Source organism: Silene latifolia, chromosome 9, assembly GCF_048544455.1.
Source record: "Silene latifolia isolate original U9 population chromosome 9, ASM4854445v1, whole genome shotgun sequence".
NCBI lineage: Eukaryota > Viridiplantae > Streptophyta > Magnoliopsida > Caryophyllales > Caryophyllaceae > Silene > Silene latifolia.
This window is the reverse complement of record NC_133534.1, coordinates 1785906-1803945: the sequence shown is the minus strand read 5'-3', so window position 1 is coordinate 1803945 and position 18040 is coordinate 1785906. Positions and strand designations below refer to the sequence as shown.

At 36.6% G+C, this 18040-nt stretch overlaps 1 protein-coding gene across 2 annotated transcripts; it reads right to left on the bottom strand.

Moving 5' to 3' along the window:
* Window positions 1–112: 112 nt before the first annotated feature.
* On the bottom strand, window positions 113–17474 carry LOC141598643 (alpha-glucan water dikinase, chloroplastic). Of its 2 annotated transcripts, none has more exons than XM_074418350.1 (33): window positions 16924–17474; window positions 15327–15368; window positions 15097–15203; window positions 14838–14913; window positions 14608–14699; window positions 14357–14510; window positions 13576–13830; window positions 12812–13156; window positions 12391–12498; window positions 12201–12299; window positions 11868–12005; window positions 11683–11774; window positions 11038–11172; window positions 10512–10674; window positions 10325–10414; window positions 10058–10243; window positions 9767–9829; window positions 9622–9684; window positions 9218–9277; window positions 8977–9129; window positions 8723–8806; window positions 7754–7930; window positions 7564–7670; window positions 7117–7330; window positions 6920–7023; window positions 6642–6777; window positions 6349–6474; window positions 3163–3273; window positions 2462–2560; window positions 1690–1863; window positions 1469–1561; window positions 1229–1344; window positions 113–705 (listed from the first exon to the last, which is right to left on the bottom strand). In XM_074418350.1, exons 1-33 carry the CDS (start codon window positions 17152–17154, stop codon window positions 501–503), a joined length of 4398 nt encoding a protein of 1465 aa, XP_074274451.1. In that variant the 5' UTR covers window positions 17155–17474; the 3' UTR covers window positions 113–500. The 2 variants fall into 2 exon arrangements, with proteins under 2 accessions (XP_074274451.1, XP_074274450.1); XM_074418349.1 differs by having other exon boundaries at window positions 11683–11771; window positions 16924–17450.
* Between the last annotated feature and the right edge of the window lie 566 nt (window positions 17475–18040).

Sequence of the window (18040 nt, the reverse complement as noted above, 5' to 3'; positions counted from 1 at the left end):
CCTTAACGAAAATGGGCAGCAATTTTTTTTCCATGTTATCAACTCAAATTTAATGCGACTAAGGTAGTTACAAAACCGACTCTTTCGTAACAAATACTGAAGAGAATATATTGAGCAAAAGCAAAAAATCATCCCACATAAGGAGATATTATCGTTTAGGAATGAATTAGTGACCAATGTTTACAACGGCGAGCCATGTTAGTTTATGCTTAACAAATTATGAGCAGTATACAATTCGTATAGAGTAGCACGGCCTAATACAATTCGTATACTCGTATATTCATATTCGCATCCTCTAGTTACCACCCCTGTTATTTTACCTCAACAAATACATTCAGGTATGCACCGCCAACATGTGAAAGCTTTCTGGTTGCCTTGTACTTTGATCTCTGCGATCATGGTGTCACGCCCGTACCTTAAAACATGGTTTTATCTAGTCAGAACAAGTTTATCTAGTAGTAGACACCTGATTTTGAGTTCTCGTGTAACGTGTAGGGTTTCTACATTTGTGGTCTGGTCTGTACAACGTATATCTTCCCATCCTTGACAACACCTTCGATATCTTGTGGAGAGCCGTAAAGCTCCTCGATTGCGCTCCCGGTCCTTGCAATGCCAGTGAGCACTGTCTGACGGAATTTGTCATCGTTGATCAACGGGTCCGTTGAGTAGTCAAGCACCACTTTCTCTTCTTCATCCATAGGCACACTATCAAGCACAAGATTGCGTAGAAATTAGTTTCATTTACTAACAAGAAGGAATTTACGGTCAAACAAAAGACGCAACTATTACGAGATTAGCACTATACTGGTCGTGTTCAGATGGTCGTGTTCAGATTGGGTCAACCGAAAGATAATTGCACAAGTCAGGTCAACCGGGGTCACGCAGGTTGGTTTTTCATCCAACTTAATAATTTCAGATCATAGTTGTTTCAAATCGGCTCAATTCGGGTTTCCGTCCTACCTTCGGTTGTGATTTTCTGATTAGGGCATTATGGAGTCAAATCATTTTCACTGGGTCTAAATTTTAGCAATAAAAGAAGTCAATTTTAATGTCAATATAATTGTTCGGCATAATAATTTGGGGCCCACCTTCGTTTTTTTTTTTTTTTTTTTTTTTTTTTGCGCCCGGAGTAAAACCGAGTACATCCTACCTTGAGCCTGGAGGCATTGTGGTTTGCTGCCTATTGTTTTAAGTAGGAATTAATAAATAATGGAGATTAGCGACACACCTATCATAGAGACCGGCGCCAGCATATCCTTCTAGATCTTCACCATTGGAATCAGACCGAAAGATAATTGACCTTTTTATGAAGAGTCCGATAGGTTTGCTTGGATATCCGAGTACCTACACGATAGAGCTCGTCATTGTCGTATTTCCTTGAATTTGTGGACGAAATTATGCATTCATTAGCCTCAGTTTCAAAATATATAGGAATTTTCTCAAAAAAGAAGAGTTTGGGAAGAGCTACCTTTGGAGAATCCAGATCACTTTTACTGGTTACGAAACTCCAAGCACGGCCAGGATAGGCTCCGACAAGAGTTTCTCCGAGTCCTTTCACAACCTATGGCAGTTAAGATACTCGTAAAATTAGCAAATAAACAAGGATCTGACCTTGATAAGGAATATAATATCAGATCGAGTAATTAAGGAAATGTTGGGATAAGACCAGATAGAAGCCAGCCCGAGTACCTCAGCATAGATCTCCGAGGAATCCCCAGACGATGGATTAGTAGTGTGAATGACAAATGCATAATCGGCACTTATAATTTCCTGAACTAAAACAGCCATGCAAAGACAATCGTGATCTACCCCAATTTTTCTTGTGCTGAAGTACGCTCTCTCGTTCCATTTTGATGCCCAAACCTGAAATTGCGTCAATGTTTGTGAATAACAATTCTATATTTTTAATTTGATTCATAAGTCAGATGTAGATTTGAACTGTCATTAATAACATTCATCCATCGATAATTTTTTTTCTAAATTCAATAATAAAATTACCCAATCGTCTCAAAGGCTCGCAGCCTATGACAGGACTAGGGATCGAACGTACTACCTTACTCTTGTGCTAATAACAAAGAGATACTCCGTCCGTCCCTGTCAATTGTTGTCCTTTGGTTTTGGCACAAAGACCATCCAAGGAAAGAGGAGAGGGACAAGTATTAAATGACAAGTGGACCAAATTGAGTGTGAATGATCAAATTGCTTATCAAATGCATTTCTAAAATAGAAAAGACAACAGTGGCCGAGACATCTCAAAATGGAATAGGACAAAAAATGACCGGGAGAGAGGGAGTACTATTTTAATACGTAGCGAGTCTACTATGAGTAAGATCATATCACAGGTAAGATCATCCCGCCTAAGTTTTTGTATCCGACTGGCCAATGCCTATGACGGGATTAGGGATTATGAAAATTGCGTCCTAACAGAATCATTCAACTGAGAGCCGAAGAGATGTCTTACCCTCTTTATTGCCATCCATGCCTGACCCCATCTTTTTTCACCTTCATCACCCGGCCAAGGCATTCCGGAGCTCTTCATTTTAGTTTCAAGCTCTTGCACCTAAATCACAATTTGACAATGATAAGTAGTATATCAAGTCGCAAAAGACACTTAGGCTAAACAAAACAACAACAATATCAGAGCCTTAATCCCAAAATGATTTGGGGTTGGTTGACATGAATCATCCTTTAGAACCGTCCATGGGTGAACGCAAACCTCAAAAAGCAAAAAAAAATATAGACAAGAAAAGGTGAAAAATAAAAGGGAGTAAAACATAATACAAAAGCCAGGTAAACTTATCAGGTTTATTAAAACTTGACTTGAAATCGAGAATAAAGATTAAAACGATTTTGAAAACCGAAGTAAAACTTAAGGGTCCGGAAGACCTTAAAAGTGAACCAAGTAAAAAAGTGTAATAAATCCGAAAAAAAAAACAAATAAATTTTTAAAAATAAATAAAAACATAATATTGTCAAAATATTATCTTTTTCTCGAGGTCTTGTATTGTCACAGAGTATAGTACAGACTACGAAGTATTAAGTACTCTGTATCATATAAGCCACTGTAACCATGGCTATCAGAGAAGATCAAATGAGCTCAGGAATTGATCGGTAGATATCCATATTTCTAATCGGTCAGCAGAAAAGCATTGAGTGGTTTACCAACTGAGGTGGTGCATCAAGCTCTAAAACTGTGCTACGGATCTTTTCTAGAACTTCATAGTTCCCTCCTTCTAATTCCTCGTTCAGGGTCTTCAACTTGTCTTGAACTCCCTGCGATATATAAAGACAAATGTACACAAATGTTACTTGAAACATATAGAGAACAGAGTCCCACCATAAAGTTTAAGATTCTTCAGTAAGTGGATTTCGAAGTAGACTAATGAGTAATGACATTAAAGAGAAGAAGGCGCGGGTGAAAAGGTCAGAATAAAATCTGTATCACAAACGGAGATACGACAACAACATTATTCCATTGCTTCAAGAGCTCTAGTAATAAATGGTAGGGTGAGGGGTATCGAAGATACGTAGCCTTGCGCCTTTGGTGATAACCCACAGAGAATGTTTTCTAGAGTATTGTTTTATGGAAACTCCAACTCCATTGTATATCATTCATCATTCATCATCTTAGGTTTAATTGCACAAGAAATATTTGGATCCCTCTAAAACATCATAGAATGTATCATACAGCTTGTTTCGTCTATTACTACTATAACGATCCAAAAAGTAGTCTTAAGGTCTCTAAATGTCTCTAATTAAAACCATATGCCGGTTCTATTAACCTTAGTCATAATCTTACAGCATAGAGTGATTGCAGTGCAAATTCCGAGACATTTTATTCCGGACCAAAACTACCCAAAACTACCCAAAACCGTGGATAATATAACCTTCAAAATCACCGGTTTTCGACGATTTTCCGAACCGAAAAAGGTTTTATCTAAATCTTTTTCTATAGGGACATTATGCCATAAAATGACTAATGTAAGTTCGGATCCCTCTAAAACAACATAGAATGTAGCATATAGCTTGTTTCGTCGATTAAACCGAAAAGTAGTATTAAGGTCTCTAAAGGTCTCTATTTCAATCCAATGTCGTTTGGCATAGAGGGATTACAATGCTAATTTCGAGAAATTTCGAGAAATTTTATTTCGGGGTCCCGTCAACCTAAAAACGGTGGATAAAAACCTTCGAAATCACCGTTTTTCGACAATCTTCTGAACCGACTTTTTTTTTTGTCTAAATCTTTTTCTATAGGGAGATTATGCCTCAAAATGACTAATGGATGTTCAGATCCTTCTAAAAGCAACAATAAAATGTAGCATATCGTCTATTACTATTGTTACGATCCCAAAAGTAGGGTTAAGATCTTTAAATGTCTCTATTTCAAACCATATGCCGGTTCGATTAACCTTAGTTCTTATCATATGACAAAGGGATTATAGTGCAAATTCCGAGATATTTTATTTCGGAGCAAAGTTAACCTAAAGACCATGGAGGATAACCTTCAAAATCACCGATCTTCCGAACCGAAAAAGGTTGTCTAAATCAATTTTTATCGGGACATTATGCCTTAAAATGACTAACGGATGTTCGGATCCCTCTAAACGCAACATAGTATGTAGAATACAGCCTATTTCTTCTTCTACTACGGTCGCGATCCAAAACATAGTCTTAAGATCTTTAAATGTCTCTATTTTAGACCATATGCCGGTTCTACTAACCTTAGTCATTATCATAAGGCATACAAGGATTGTAGTGCGAATTCCGAGACATTTTATTCCGAAGTACACTGGACCCAAAAACCGTGGATAATAACCTTCAAAATCACCGGTTTTTGATGATTTTCTGAACAGAAAAAGGTTGTCTAAATCTTTTTCTATAGGGACACTATGCCATAAAATGACTAATGTAAGTTCGGATCCCTTTAAAACAACATAGATTGTAGCATAGTTTTCGACAATCATCTCAACGGACTATTTTTTTGTCTAAATCTTTTTCTATTGGGAGATTATGCCTCAAAATGACTAATGGATGTTCAAATCCTTCTAATAGTCACATAGAATGTAGCATATCTATTACTATTGTTACGATCCCAAAAGTAGTCTTAAGATCTCTAAGTGTCTCTATTTCAACCTATATGCGGGTCCTATTTACCTTAGTTACTATCCTACGACATAAAGGATTATAGTGCAAATTCGTAGACATTTTATTCCGGAGCAGAGTCAACCCAAAGACCGTGGAGGATAACTTTCAAAATCACCGATCTTCGAACCGAAAAAGGTTTTGTCTAATTCTATTTCTATCGGGATATTATGCCTTAAAATGACTAACGGATGTTCGGATCCCTCTAAACGCAACATAGAATGTAGAATACAGCTTATTTCTTTTTCTACTACGGTCGCGATCTGAAAAGTAGTCTTAAGGTCTCTAAATGTCCCTAAATGTCCCTATTTCAGACCATATGGCATTTCTATTAACCTTAGTCATTATCATAAGGCATACAGGGATTTTAGTGCGAATTCCGAGACATTTTATTCCGAAGCACACTGGATCAAAAACCGTGGATAATAACCTTCAAAATCACCGGTTTTAGATGATTTTCCGAACAGAAAAAGGTTTTGTCTAAATCTTTTTCTATAGGGACATTATGTCATAAAATGACTAAAGTGCGGGATCCCTCTAAAACAACATAGAATGTAGCATAGAGCTTGTTTCGTCGATTAAACCGAAAAGTGGTATTAAGGTCTCTAAGGTCTATTTCAATCCATATGTCGTTTGGCATAGGGGGATTATAGTGCAAATTTCGAGAAATTTATTTCTAGAGATTTTGAGAAATTTTATTTCGGGGTCCCGTCAACCTAAAAACGGTGGATAATAACCTTCGAAATCACCGGTTTTCGACAATATTCAGAACCAACTTTTTTTTTTTTGTCTAAATCTTTTTCTATAGGAAGATTATGCCTCAAAATGACTAATGGATGTTCAGATCCTTCTAAAAGCAACATAGAATGTAGCATATCGTCTATTACTATTGTTACGATCCCAAAAGTAGTCTTAAGATCTCTGAATGTCTCTATTTCAAACCATATGCCGGTTCTATTAACCTTAGTTTTCATCATATGACATAAAGGGATTATAGTGCAAATTTCGGGACATTTTATTTCGAAGCAAAGTCAACCCAAAGACCATGGAGGATAACCTTCAAAATCACCGATCTTCCTATTCTTGGCAATTTCCCCATTTATTAAAACTGGCCTTGTATATTTTGAAAATTTGGGGGGCAATTCCCAAGAGTAGGAAGAAGCATCTCATTATATATGTTATATCAGCTAGGGATAGTAAAAGCACCTTATTGGGGCCATATGTAAGGACCTCCTCAAAAACTCCGAACGGCAAGGCGACAGATGTAGGAACTCCAACCCAGTCTGGAACTCTTCCTTTTAGATACGAGATATTACGCGACTTAGCTCCAACCTGAATTAACAAAAGTACCATGATGCCACTTAACGTAAAAATTAGTTATCAGTTCTCTCGAAGATTTCTATGAAATCCTTCATTTGTACTAATACAAACATGGATATGAAACGGCGCACATCTTCACTAAATAGAAAAGCTTGTCAGATAGTTGGATTACTACATACCATATCATTGGTGAACTCCTCAGATGTTATGGCATAATTACCAGAGAATTTCTTCTTCACCAAACTCAGAGATGGTGGCGGTTCATCACTCGTATCACCTGAGTTGGCACCCTTTAGCTCACTCTCATTCACCTCCCTGCATAATAAAGGATGAGAGTCATGATAATGTGGAAGTCACACATAATAAACCAGAAATCACGTCAAAGAAAGCGTAATAGAAATCACATCGACAGACAAGTTCACAAAAAAAGAAAAGGTTTTCAGGTGAGAATTATTACGTATAGAGAATGTCTGATGATGTAGCTTGCAGGCGCAGTAACTTTCCTTCTGCAGCTTGGAGATCAGAGAGAATGTCGCTGTCGAAGCATGTAGCGAAACATACCTGACGGTAGAAACGTATTCTCGTGAGCATCACATGATTAGACACCAAAGAATGGGAAGATGGAAATAAAATTAAATTAAATAAAAACATTACCTTGCCATTTCTTGCTCGCACGGAAACATGCGACAAGACATCTGGCATATCTGGCGTCAGTACGGCAACAGTGCCATCAGGGATTTCCTCCTCTCCTTTCACATGCTTTGCCACCAAAATTGTTGGTTGTGAATATGTTTTGTTTTGGACAGACAACAACTCATCAACAACCACGACCCATCCAACAGCGTCAACTGGACTTATTATCTGCCAACTGTTCAAGGATTCAATTTTTATATTTTATTAGCCTCAATTATACCTCGACCTTATTCTCTGCATTTGTCAATTTATTTCATTCATGCACCATGTATCTTATGTAATTATTATAGGATTTTGAAGGGACCCTAACACAGTAACACCCTTATAGTTAGTTATCTTTCTTTAGTTTTTTTTTTTTCTAGTAAAGAGGCAAATATTAAGGAAGGAAAAGGCATAAGAAATGTCAACCTTCCAAGATTAGCGGTCTCACGAAGAACAGGATCAAGTCTGTTAATAAGTGATGATAGAGATGCAGCAGATCCAGCACGAATAAGTTCCTCCGTAAATATGCTGACCTACATTTAGATTGAAGACACACCATTAAGAGTATTGCTAAACTGACAGCGAAAACCTACAAACATTACTGTCATGGACTTACAGCCCACTCCTCCACACCAAGCAGCGACCCTAGGTACTCGGCAGATGGCTGCAAAATTCGTTGGTATGACTCTGCCTTGCTTGCAAGCGATAGACGAGTCCTGTCAAGGACTGATTTTGCATACAATGCCCAACTATCGTTTTTGCTCCTTAGCATATCAAGTGCACAATTCCACCCCTTCAAAGTAAACATAAAACTATTCTCAGATTGAAAAAAAATAGACGAGAAATGAAAGGTCATAGTTACAGCCTTACACGTAACTTCCGATATGCTCTAATGACTCTACAACTAACATACTGCCTCTATTTATTTGGATTCAAAACATTTTCTTTTGTAGGACATTTTGATAAGTTCACTAATTTCCGCTTTAAGATATAACCAAATTATCTCTCACATATTTTTGATCTCCTAAAACTTTCGTCCAAGCAAATGTCGTAAATTCAAGTGAACGAAAAGTGTATTAAGAGAAATTAGAAGCATGACATTAGGATCGCAAATTCTTATTTCAGACGGGCTGTTTTCCCATCTGAACTAAGACGGATAAAATGTTGCCATTTTTAAAGAAAATGTAACCATTTAATCCACAAAATGTTATAACTAGAGGTGTCACTTTTTACCCTGAAAATGATGTGAAAAATAATGGTGACATGTTATCAGAAAATAACAACATTTTATTGTAAAATGACACCCGTCTTATTTCAAACAGGAAACAGCCGTCTGAAGCAAGACGAGCTGCATTAGGATATATAGACATTTTCATTGGTTGTTTTAAATGGTCAAGCCAAATAAGCACTGGTTCATGGTTTTTTTCAAGCAGAAACGGGTTTAAATACAGGATTCTTATCAGAAATTACATATTTACATTATTCAAAAGCTTTTTTTTTGGCAAGATACACAAAAGTGACACAATCAGATGTATGTTCTAAAAGCTAGGACCTCTCCTCTAGCGGGTCTTAATGTGCACAATACCTTTAAGCAGTAGATGAGATCCTCATTATCATCAGATGATAGAGCAAGATTTTCAATAACCATTGTAATATAGTACATAATCTTCTGTGAAAACACACGAAAAAGGAGAATGTTAGCTGAAGAAGAACACTGCACAGCAAAAAAAGACATGCATGTCTAGATTCACACTCTTGATTAACATGAAAAAATAGAGTCCAGTGCTACTCGAATTGGCCAGGCAATCAAGGCAATAATACTGTATCCTCTTTACGTACCTCTGGTCCGGCTTTGTTCAGCTCTTCATATCCCCTTTCAATGGCTGTCCTGATAGAAGAATCAATAGCAATATCCAAAAATATAAGGTCCTTTAATCGATGTTCAGACTTGGACAATAATGGTCGAAGTTCTTGACGCGCCTCTAATAATCCCTGCAAGAAAGGTTTGGACTCCCAAAATTAAAGAGACGAAGAAATCATATGAATACCAAAATGAGAACGGGTTCACCAGTGAAGGTACCTCAAGAAGTGGCTCTACATTTTTGTCTTCAACATGTTCCAAAATGAACTGAAGCAGTTCCTGCGAATGGAAATTTACCATATTAACTTCGCAGAAATTCTCATATGGAACTGTCTCAAGATACGATGCAAGTTATTTCTTTATTTCAGGTTTTAGTGGGTTAATGGGTGGAGAATTCTGTTGAATAGAAGCATTCAACAATTGCCTTTGAGTTCCGAACTACATATGGAGAAGGAACGGGGCCTAACTTTTTCCAGAATTAGAATTCGACGCTCTCACGTTATACTAATATGAAGCCATCTCTCATAAGAGTAATTGGTAATTGAAACCAGAAATAGCCAACTTTCCTTTTGAATAATCAACAAGAACAGAAACAAAATGAGTACAGAAGTAAGAAGAAATACCGGGAAACCAGAAGGCAGCCCAGGAACAGGGTCAATATTGACTCCAACCATGAAGCCCTGACCCTGAAGTAGTCCACATATGTATGAGTTACGTACTTTAATAGTTTCCTCATCAGTATAAGAGGCATCAAGTTAAAGACCTTACCTCGTCATTGTATCCCATGCAATTAGAGATAGCCGCCTCTAGATCCGCCCCTGAATGAACTGCCTGCAAAATCCCAGTTGAAGAGTTAAACTACAACAAGAGTTTATAGTACCCCAATAACATTTATAGAACATCTTCAATGTCCTCATATAATGTCCAAGATCGCGTAGAACGTCTTCATATACGACTAAAAAGTACTTAAAAACCGTTGAAATTTCCAGTCAAGTCATTCAAAAATCCAGTCACATAGACACCTTTGACAGTTCAGCAAGCTGAAATGAATGACAATACCTTCAATGTCCTCATATAATGTCCAAGATCGCGTAGAAGACCTTCCTTTTGGTCCCTTCGGAAGCTTGGTTCATTATGAATAGCGCGGTCATAACTTAGAAGACGCTCTTTAGTAATCCCGTTATCATTTAGTGTCTTCCAGTACACACTGATGTCAAAGTCACTTTTGATGTAATCCCTCACTGCCTGCAAGGAAATTCTATGAGCAAACTTGAGTCTCAAAATCCGAAAAACAAATTCATCAATTTCTTCCAGAATCCAGAATACCTGACAGATAATAACATCATCGGGACTCGTATTATTATGCAATTTCTGATGCCATTCTTCCATGAAGCCACCCTTGCAATCATTATTTCTCTACAATTGCATTAATATCACATAAATCCTCTGTAATAAACCAGAAAAATAAGAGAAGGAATTCAAGAATCAAGACCACAAGGGCACCAATGATAACCTGAATGACCAAGATCTCATCCCTGATTCTCTGTCCAACATCCCCCTCGCCACCACGTCCAACTGTTGACATTATCATGCGGAGAAGTTCCCGGTACTGGGGCTGACTTTTGTACAAGTTCTGGAGAGATTCTGTAAGTCTATCCTGAGCTTTACTAATTTCACTGCAACGATAATAGCCGATAGGATAGTAAGTTGTAAGTGCAAATAGAATCACAAACAAATCAATATGTAACTTTCAGGCAGTTAGTTAATTACACCTATTAAAGCCCGAAAACAAATTTTGCTTTAAGATAAAAGGTCCTAAAATTTTGGTAAAGTCATATTTGCATGGGACAGGCAAGGACGAACACAGCCCAAATAAAAATAAGTTTAAAACAAATGTCACCTAAGCTAAATAAGAAGTCATAGAATGGTGGTAAATTGACATGGGTCCGAAATTTAACAGCATCAAAATTGACGCTCTGGATCCCTTTGCACAAAAGAAAAATCTAAAGCATTTACTTTATCCATTCAGTACGATTTACCGTGGTTTCACGTTGTAGTTTTTGTTCCATATCAGCTGCCTTGTGGCCATAAACCTCATCCACACTAAAATCCCAGCAAGGCCCAGTTCACCAGCATCTACAGCTTCACTTATCAAGTCTGCCGCAATGTTGAACCTGTGACGAAAGTAACAATGTAACAAGATCTATCATAATTTGTTGTTCCTATGTTTTGCATTGGCACAATGTGGTACATCAAACTTCAAGACATTCCTATCCTGCTTTCTTGTTCATACACAAGCCAAATTCCCCCTCCTTTCATTTGGTTTCATTTCATTTTCCTATGTTTTTCATTGACAAACTACGATGTAGTACACCAAACTTCAAGACATTCCTATCCTGCCTTCTTCTTCATGCCCTAACCAAATACTCCCTCCATTTATCCTGATTCATTTCATTTTCCTTTTAGGAAGTTCAAATCAATTCACTATGTTTCCTTGTTTTAGTATGATATAACCCACAAAACACTCGAGGTTATTGTGGGCCCTATTTTCTCACACATACTTCATTTTCTTATAACTTGATATTTCTGTTCATAGCAAAAAAACATATCATCCGTTTTAGGACAGAAGACATTTAACTATTCAGGAATCGACCAACACCATAACAAAGGCTAGGATTTCATACCGATGCATAAAGGACTTTTGTGCTTCACTCTCCAACGAAGCTATATTTTCCAATAGCGACTTTGCTGTTCCACTGCCGTCACCAGCATCCTTCTGCAGAGAAGAACAAGTCAGCATATTTCAGTCCAAGAAAAGAGGAAGAGAAAATAAAAGACAAGGGTCTACATAATTAATGAAATCACAAACCTGCTTAGGTCTCGGGCGGAAGTCCACATAAAAGTCTGACCCGTTATCCTTTATCCAGTTACCATCAGAAACAAGGACAAACGGTATCCCCACAAAATCATCGCCTTCAATTTCTATCTCCACTGATTGGCCCTGGAACTGAAAATCAATATACTGTTAAATGCCTAACTTTCGTAATAGAGTTTAAAAAAAACTTGTGAGCTTACTACCTCCATTTCAGTAACTATTAACTACGTCTCATTTGATTTTGTTAGTGAGTCTAAAAAAGTCAAATGAGATTAGCCTACTGAAAGAGGAGTAATTCAAGATCAAAAGTTCTGCTGTGGACCACACCTGGTGCAGCGGATCATCGGAAGTGACACTTCCAAATTGTGTTTGAGCAGCCATTTCCAGGGAAACCGAACCTGGCGGAAGGACATTTGAAGGTGGCGCCTGCAAATGTTAGAAAAGTATGTACATGATTAAATTAAAGAGATAGTTGAGTCATTTGACGCTAAAGAACTTCATTCTAAGCAGTCCTCACCAACCACTCACTGCCTTTCTTTGACAAAGCCCAGTGAAGTGTAAGAGGCTCCATGAAATCCGTGACTACAAGAATCTTTGTCTTAGCAGAAAGCTTAGTTACAAGCACCTGAAGAGCAGAAATTTTGAGTAGATTAGTGCTTGCCAGTGACAAAAAGTTCATGAAGAAAAAACAATACCTCGACCCCAATTTATTGTCCCTGGTTGACCATTGATTTTGCCAAATATATATTGAGACACAATGTAAACTTTGTTATGTTGATTTATCAAAACTAGTTTCATGTAATCATTTTTCAGAAAGTTGTAGATAAGGTAAATTGTGAAAAAAATCAGTCGCAGTCGCCATTGGACGACTAAAGAATGGGGACAATATAAATGGAACAGAGGAAGTACAATATTACACCGCCTAGGCATCTGCTCACCAGAAGTTTCTTGTCAGCAAATGAAAATATCTTTTTCTTCTCTATTATGCCACCATCTTTAGCTCCCTTTGTCTCAGCAAAAAGCTCAACTTCAGACAAAGCTTTTGGTACCACTTCCGTGGACACTTTCTTGGTTCCAGGTTCAGCAGCATATTTATTTATAACCTGCGTTAAGTCCCTCTTTTTGCGTTGAATCCTATCGACTGTGAAATATTTTTTTTTCTTCAGTTGCTTAGCAACCTTTGTTTTAATCTCCCCTTTGGCAATCTTCTTGCGTATATCATCCACAGAAGTTCCCTTATCTAGTTCCGTCTGCAAGTCTTTCCTTGCTTCCTCAAACTCTCTCTGTTGATAAAAGGTTGAGTCAAGTCAGTTTTTTAACTGAAAAAAGGCGGTGAAACAATAAAAAATAAGAGTGTGTCCCTGAGAGTCATAGTGCTGAACACTAAGTAATGTGATACCATTTCACAACTGAAAGTAAAAGGGTTACAAAAAGTTGTAAAATGGTCCACTAAATAAAAAGGATCAAAATAATAGAACACTCATTGATGTTAAGAAAATTGTTACTAGCTAAAAGGGTCACTCTCGGCATTATAACATTACTATAAATATAAGGGCTCACTTTATTTCCGAGTAAAAAGATCTACTATAAATTATCATAAGATGGTCTCATCCAAGACTTTATGAGAAAATAAACCCAAATGGACACATCACATGGCATTGTAAACAGCAGGACTACTAATAACAGAAGGATTCCGCCTTACCTGTTGCTCCTCTGGTGTGAAATTCGGTTTTCCAGCTTTTTCCCATCTTATGTAAGCTTGAATTGGTACAAGGTCCTCTGGAATCTTGTCTCCAGTCTTTGAACCCTGTTGCGCCTTTACTTCACCTGCATCACTACCTCTAGCACTACTTTCACTTGGACCATCTCCTTTTTTTAACCTTGCTCGGAGTTCCTCTATCGAAACACCTCTGGACACCTCCTCCAGCAATTCCGCTCGAGCAGCTTCATATTCCTCCTGAGGACAGCTTACATGTTTAACTTCAGTTCAATTGAGCACAAATATACATACTACTGTTTAACAAGAATATATTAACAGACTTCCACTGCGATAAAGATGTTAGTGCCCACAGGGGAAAAAAAAAAATGTTAAAGATATAGGCTCATTATTTAGATATATTACAGCTAAAAAAGTGCGAGTTACTACTGCATATGATCCATCTCAAATGAACCATATGTGGACAAAGTTCATTTGACCTTACACGACAATCTAAGAAGTAAGAAATTTGATGTAGGATAAAGGATTGCGTACATGTTTATAGATGATGAAAATATGAAATTCCTAACTGACATAGAATCAGAAATCTAATAAGAGTATTCTTTAGATGAGCAAAAGAGGTCGACCAGATTTACACTGCTACACAAGCGTATCGGAGAAATTTAACTCCCAATCCCCTCATACCCACACAAAAATAAACAGTTAGAACAACTCCATAACGACGTCTTATTTATCTTCTTATACTTATATCAAACAGAAAGTTTACCTTTTCCTGCTCTGGGGTATACATTTGCTTACCCCTTCTTTCCCATCTGAGATATGATTGAACCTGCACGAGATCTTCAGGAACTGTAATATTCTGATGTTTCTCATTTCGACCAGGCAACTTCACGTGAAAGTTGTTCCCATTGTTCTTGAACCTGTGAACATAAAATGTAATTTCAAAATAAGTACGCAACACAAACTGCATTATGAAGACAAATCACTGAAAAGAGGGACACAAAGAGGGAACGTCACCATATGTTTCTAGCTTCATTATATACAAGAAACTCAATCCCTCGCATTGCTGGGTCATCAATCTCTATTTTCAATGACGAACTAGAGCCCGACTGGAGAAACCAAACCAACACCCATCAGGTTCAGGAGGTGATAATAGCACAAATCAGATTTACTGATGCAATAACTTAAAACAGCAGAAATGCTGACACAGGTTGAACATAAGCAGTTAACAGAAAATACCAGCATACCTTTTCGAATGGTGTTCGAAGAGCTCCATTGTCCACCCAAGTTCCCGCAGGTCTATGTGAAGGAATTTCCCATTTACTGAAAGACGGTAAAAAAAATTTGCTTAATCATGTAAGACAAATATTTTGATGAGTCTTCTATGAAACAGCTTCACATGTAAAACAGATCAAAGCCTTGTGTATTCTTCAGTTAATTATAAGCTTAATGGGTTTGTCTCTCATATAGGACCGATTCAAATAGTTTTTTTTTGTGAAAAGTTACTTGTTTCTATCTCGTATCCCGCCCCAGTGAAGCAACAACTTGTCATCATTAGTATTCGTCGCTTGTATCTCCACCTTACATCCTGATTGCATAGGGGTTACAGTGACCTGTCAAATTTTGAGGGCAGTGGAATTTCAAATTAGTAGGCTTAATTTTTATTTTTATTTTTTGAAAAAAAAAAAAAAAAAAAAAAAATGGCCATAGAAAATTGAATTTCAAGTTCTAAATACCTGCAGTTCTATACCTCCATCAAGATTGTATCTTTCTGCTTGCTGCAATATACACAGAAGTTATAGTCAGAACTATGCATGTGCTTAAAGGTTACACTGAAGAAACAAAAGTCCGCTAGTCTAACAATAACACATGTAGAAGATGTATCTCATACCAACAAAAGAAGAAGCTATGTGCCTAAAATTTAACATTCATAAGCTTTATTCACTACGTTCACTTTGAAAATCAACTAAGCTCACCAGCAAATGAGGAAGTAAAAATAAATCCTAACCTGAACTTAAATAAGTTTCTTAGTTCAGTTACATGATCACAAGGGCTATTTAAGCATTAAGACATAAATGCTAGCATACAGAGACAAGAATGCACAATGGGTACCAAACAGTTATTGAACAAAGCATGCCACCCTTTATTGAGAAATCTTTCCAATAGTATTCAAATTTGTCACAGACTGGACAAAAGAACTGACTTCAATTTTGATTTCAAGCTTTTTTATTCTAATTTAGTGTCACTATGTCCTTAGATATTACAAAGATGTCTCGCTTTCTGAATATACTCCTGAGGGTCATTTTTCTTTACAACGACATTACCTTAGTGCCTCAATTAACATTGCCAGTTTAGTGACCATCGTATTTTAGAAAACCAAATCCGAACAACAATGTAAGCTGCAAGGGACCAAAATCATAGAATGCCACCATGATCATTCTCTAACCAACAATCCTACATTTCTCGTAGCGCATTGCAGTTTCACTACACAGGATACATCATATACCCTCCCACTTTTACTGTCAAAATCATCTCAGTCCTAACAACCCTCTATCCATCATAGCACAGTACCAGCACACTACATAAGAAAACCAGTGTGTTGACCGGTGTCATCTTGTAAATAAGTACTCCCTCCGTCTCACTCACTTGTTTACGTCACACTACTCATCTGTCTACCTTTTTTTTTATGCGGAACATTTTAATTAAAGGTAAACAAAAAATTGAACAGGATTAGTACATCAATCAAAAACAACTTGCTAAACCAATGTAGCCTGACCCTTTATTTGGTTTTAAAAAGGAGGATAGGTAACCAAAAGAAGGCGGATCAGCGCGAGGAAAATGGATCCCTCCAATATCTTTTCCTTCATTTCATTTCATTTACTAAAGAAGGCGGATCAGCGCGAGGAAAATGGATCCCTCCAATTCTTCTATCCAAACAAAGCCGATATTACACACCAAGTCCATTGATCAACTTTAATAGCAAATGAGGCAATGAGCCCACTTAGCATTTTAGCAACCAATTAATTACGGACCACCAGTCTGATGTACGCAACCTTACCCGACAACTGCTCTATTAAAGTATATCTACTGAAGTAGTAGTATTAAACTACTAATAAAGTAATAATCAACCAAATTAAGAATAGCTATTGACTGATCATAAAGCAATAAAAAATGCATACTCGTATTACATAGTGAACATACTGAACAAAAGTGATTATAACAATATTATACTCCCTCCGTCACAATCATTTGTTTAACTTCGATTAAAATACTCCACAAAGAATATAAACGTAAATAAATGATTGAGACGAGAAAATAATAATGATAATATACCTGAGAAGCAGGATCAGCAGCTAAAACAGCACGAGCAACAAAACAAAATCTTTGAGAACCCATTAATTTCTCAGAAATTATATTATTATTATTAAAAGATTTCAAACTATTTCCATAAAATTGTTTATTAAATAAAATTGAAGAATTCTTTTGCTTTGATCTTAAATTAACTTTTGAATTTTGATGTTTTAATGATAATAGAGTTACATTATGCCCAATTGAATTACTCATATTCTTCTTCTCTTAAATGTATGATTATCAATCAAAATACCATCAAAAAATTCCCAGAAAAATGGAATGAAAATGAAATTAAAATTAAAAATTGTAAACTTTTTGTGTAAAGATTATAACTTTATTAGTTTATAGTGAGGACCCAGATGAAAAGATTTGATTTTGATGCAAGAAAATGATTTGGTGCGAAGATTCAAGAGGTGGGCAAAGTGTTGTAAGTGAAGAACTCACTTAAAATGAGTGGCAAAAAGAAATTGAGAAGAAAAAACACTGGAAAAAGACCAAATCAGTCGTTTATTTGTATTCTAGGTCAATATGGGTGCTATTGACGGATATATTCGTTTATAGCAAAAGACGGGTCAAACACTCTTAAAGTGGTGAGACTTGTTATAGACGGATATATTCGTTTATAACAAGAGACGGGTCAAATACTCTTAAAGTGGTGATATTTTTGTCTTATGCGTAATGTAGTATGTTACTTAGTCTTTCTTTAGTTATAAACGGATAATTTTCGTCTATAATGAGATTTTGTGTAGTATAATTATCCTGATCCTTCCGTTCTTGTTAACCGTTACTCTATATCGGATTATCGGTATCTATTTGACCTTTTTTTTGAAAATTTGAGCAAGATAATTATTAATTGGAACCGAGTGAGAATATCCGTGGAACCGATATGGTATGATGACGATGATGTGATCAGATTATTTTAAATGTACTTCCTGACAATTGTCTTCGTTATAACACAATTACGATAAGTAAGTCGATTTTGTCCTGAGATGATTATAAAACGATCGGTAAATGAATTTTTTAATGTGTCTAAAATACATATATTAAGACTCTTAATAAAAACATATATTCAATACTAGTTCACTAAATTGATAACAAA

What these genes read in the sequence shown, in the direction of transcription:
- LOC141598643 (XM_074418350.1), bottom strand. Translation starts at nt 17,154, where the DNA reads ATGAGTAATTCAATTGGGCATAATGTAACTCTATTATCATTAAAACAT. An exon ending in ATGATGTTATTATCTGTCAG is followed by an intron (nt 10,244 to 10,324) that starts GTATTCTGGATT and finishes ATTTCCTTGCAG; the next exon opens with GCAGTGAGGGATTACATCAA. An exon ending in ATGTAGAGCCACTTCTTGAG is followed by an intron (nt 9,130 to 9,217) that starts GTACCTTCACTG and finishes CCTTTCTTGCAG; the next exon opens with GGATTATTAGAGGCGCGTCA.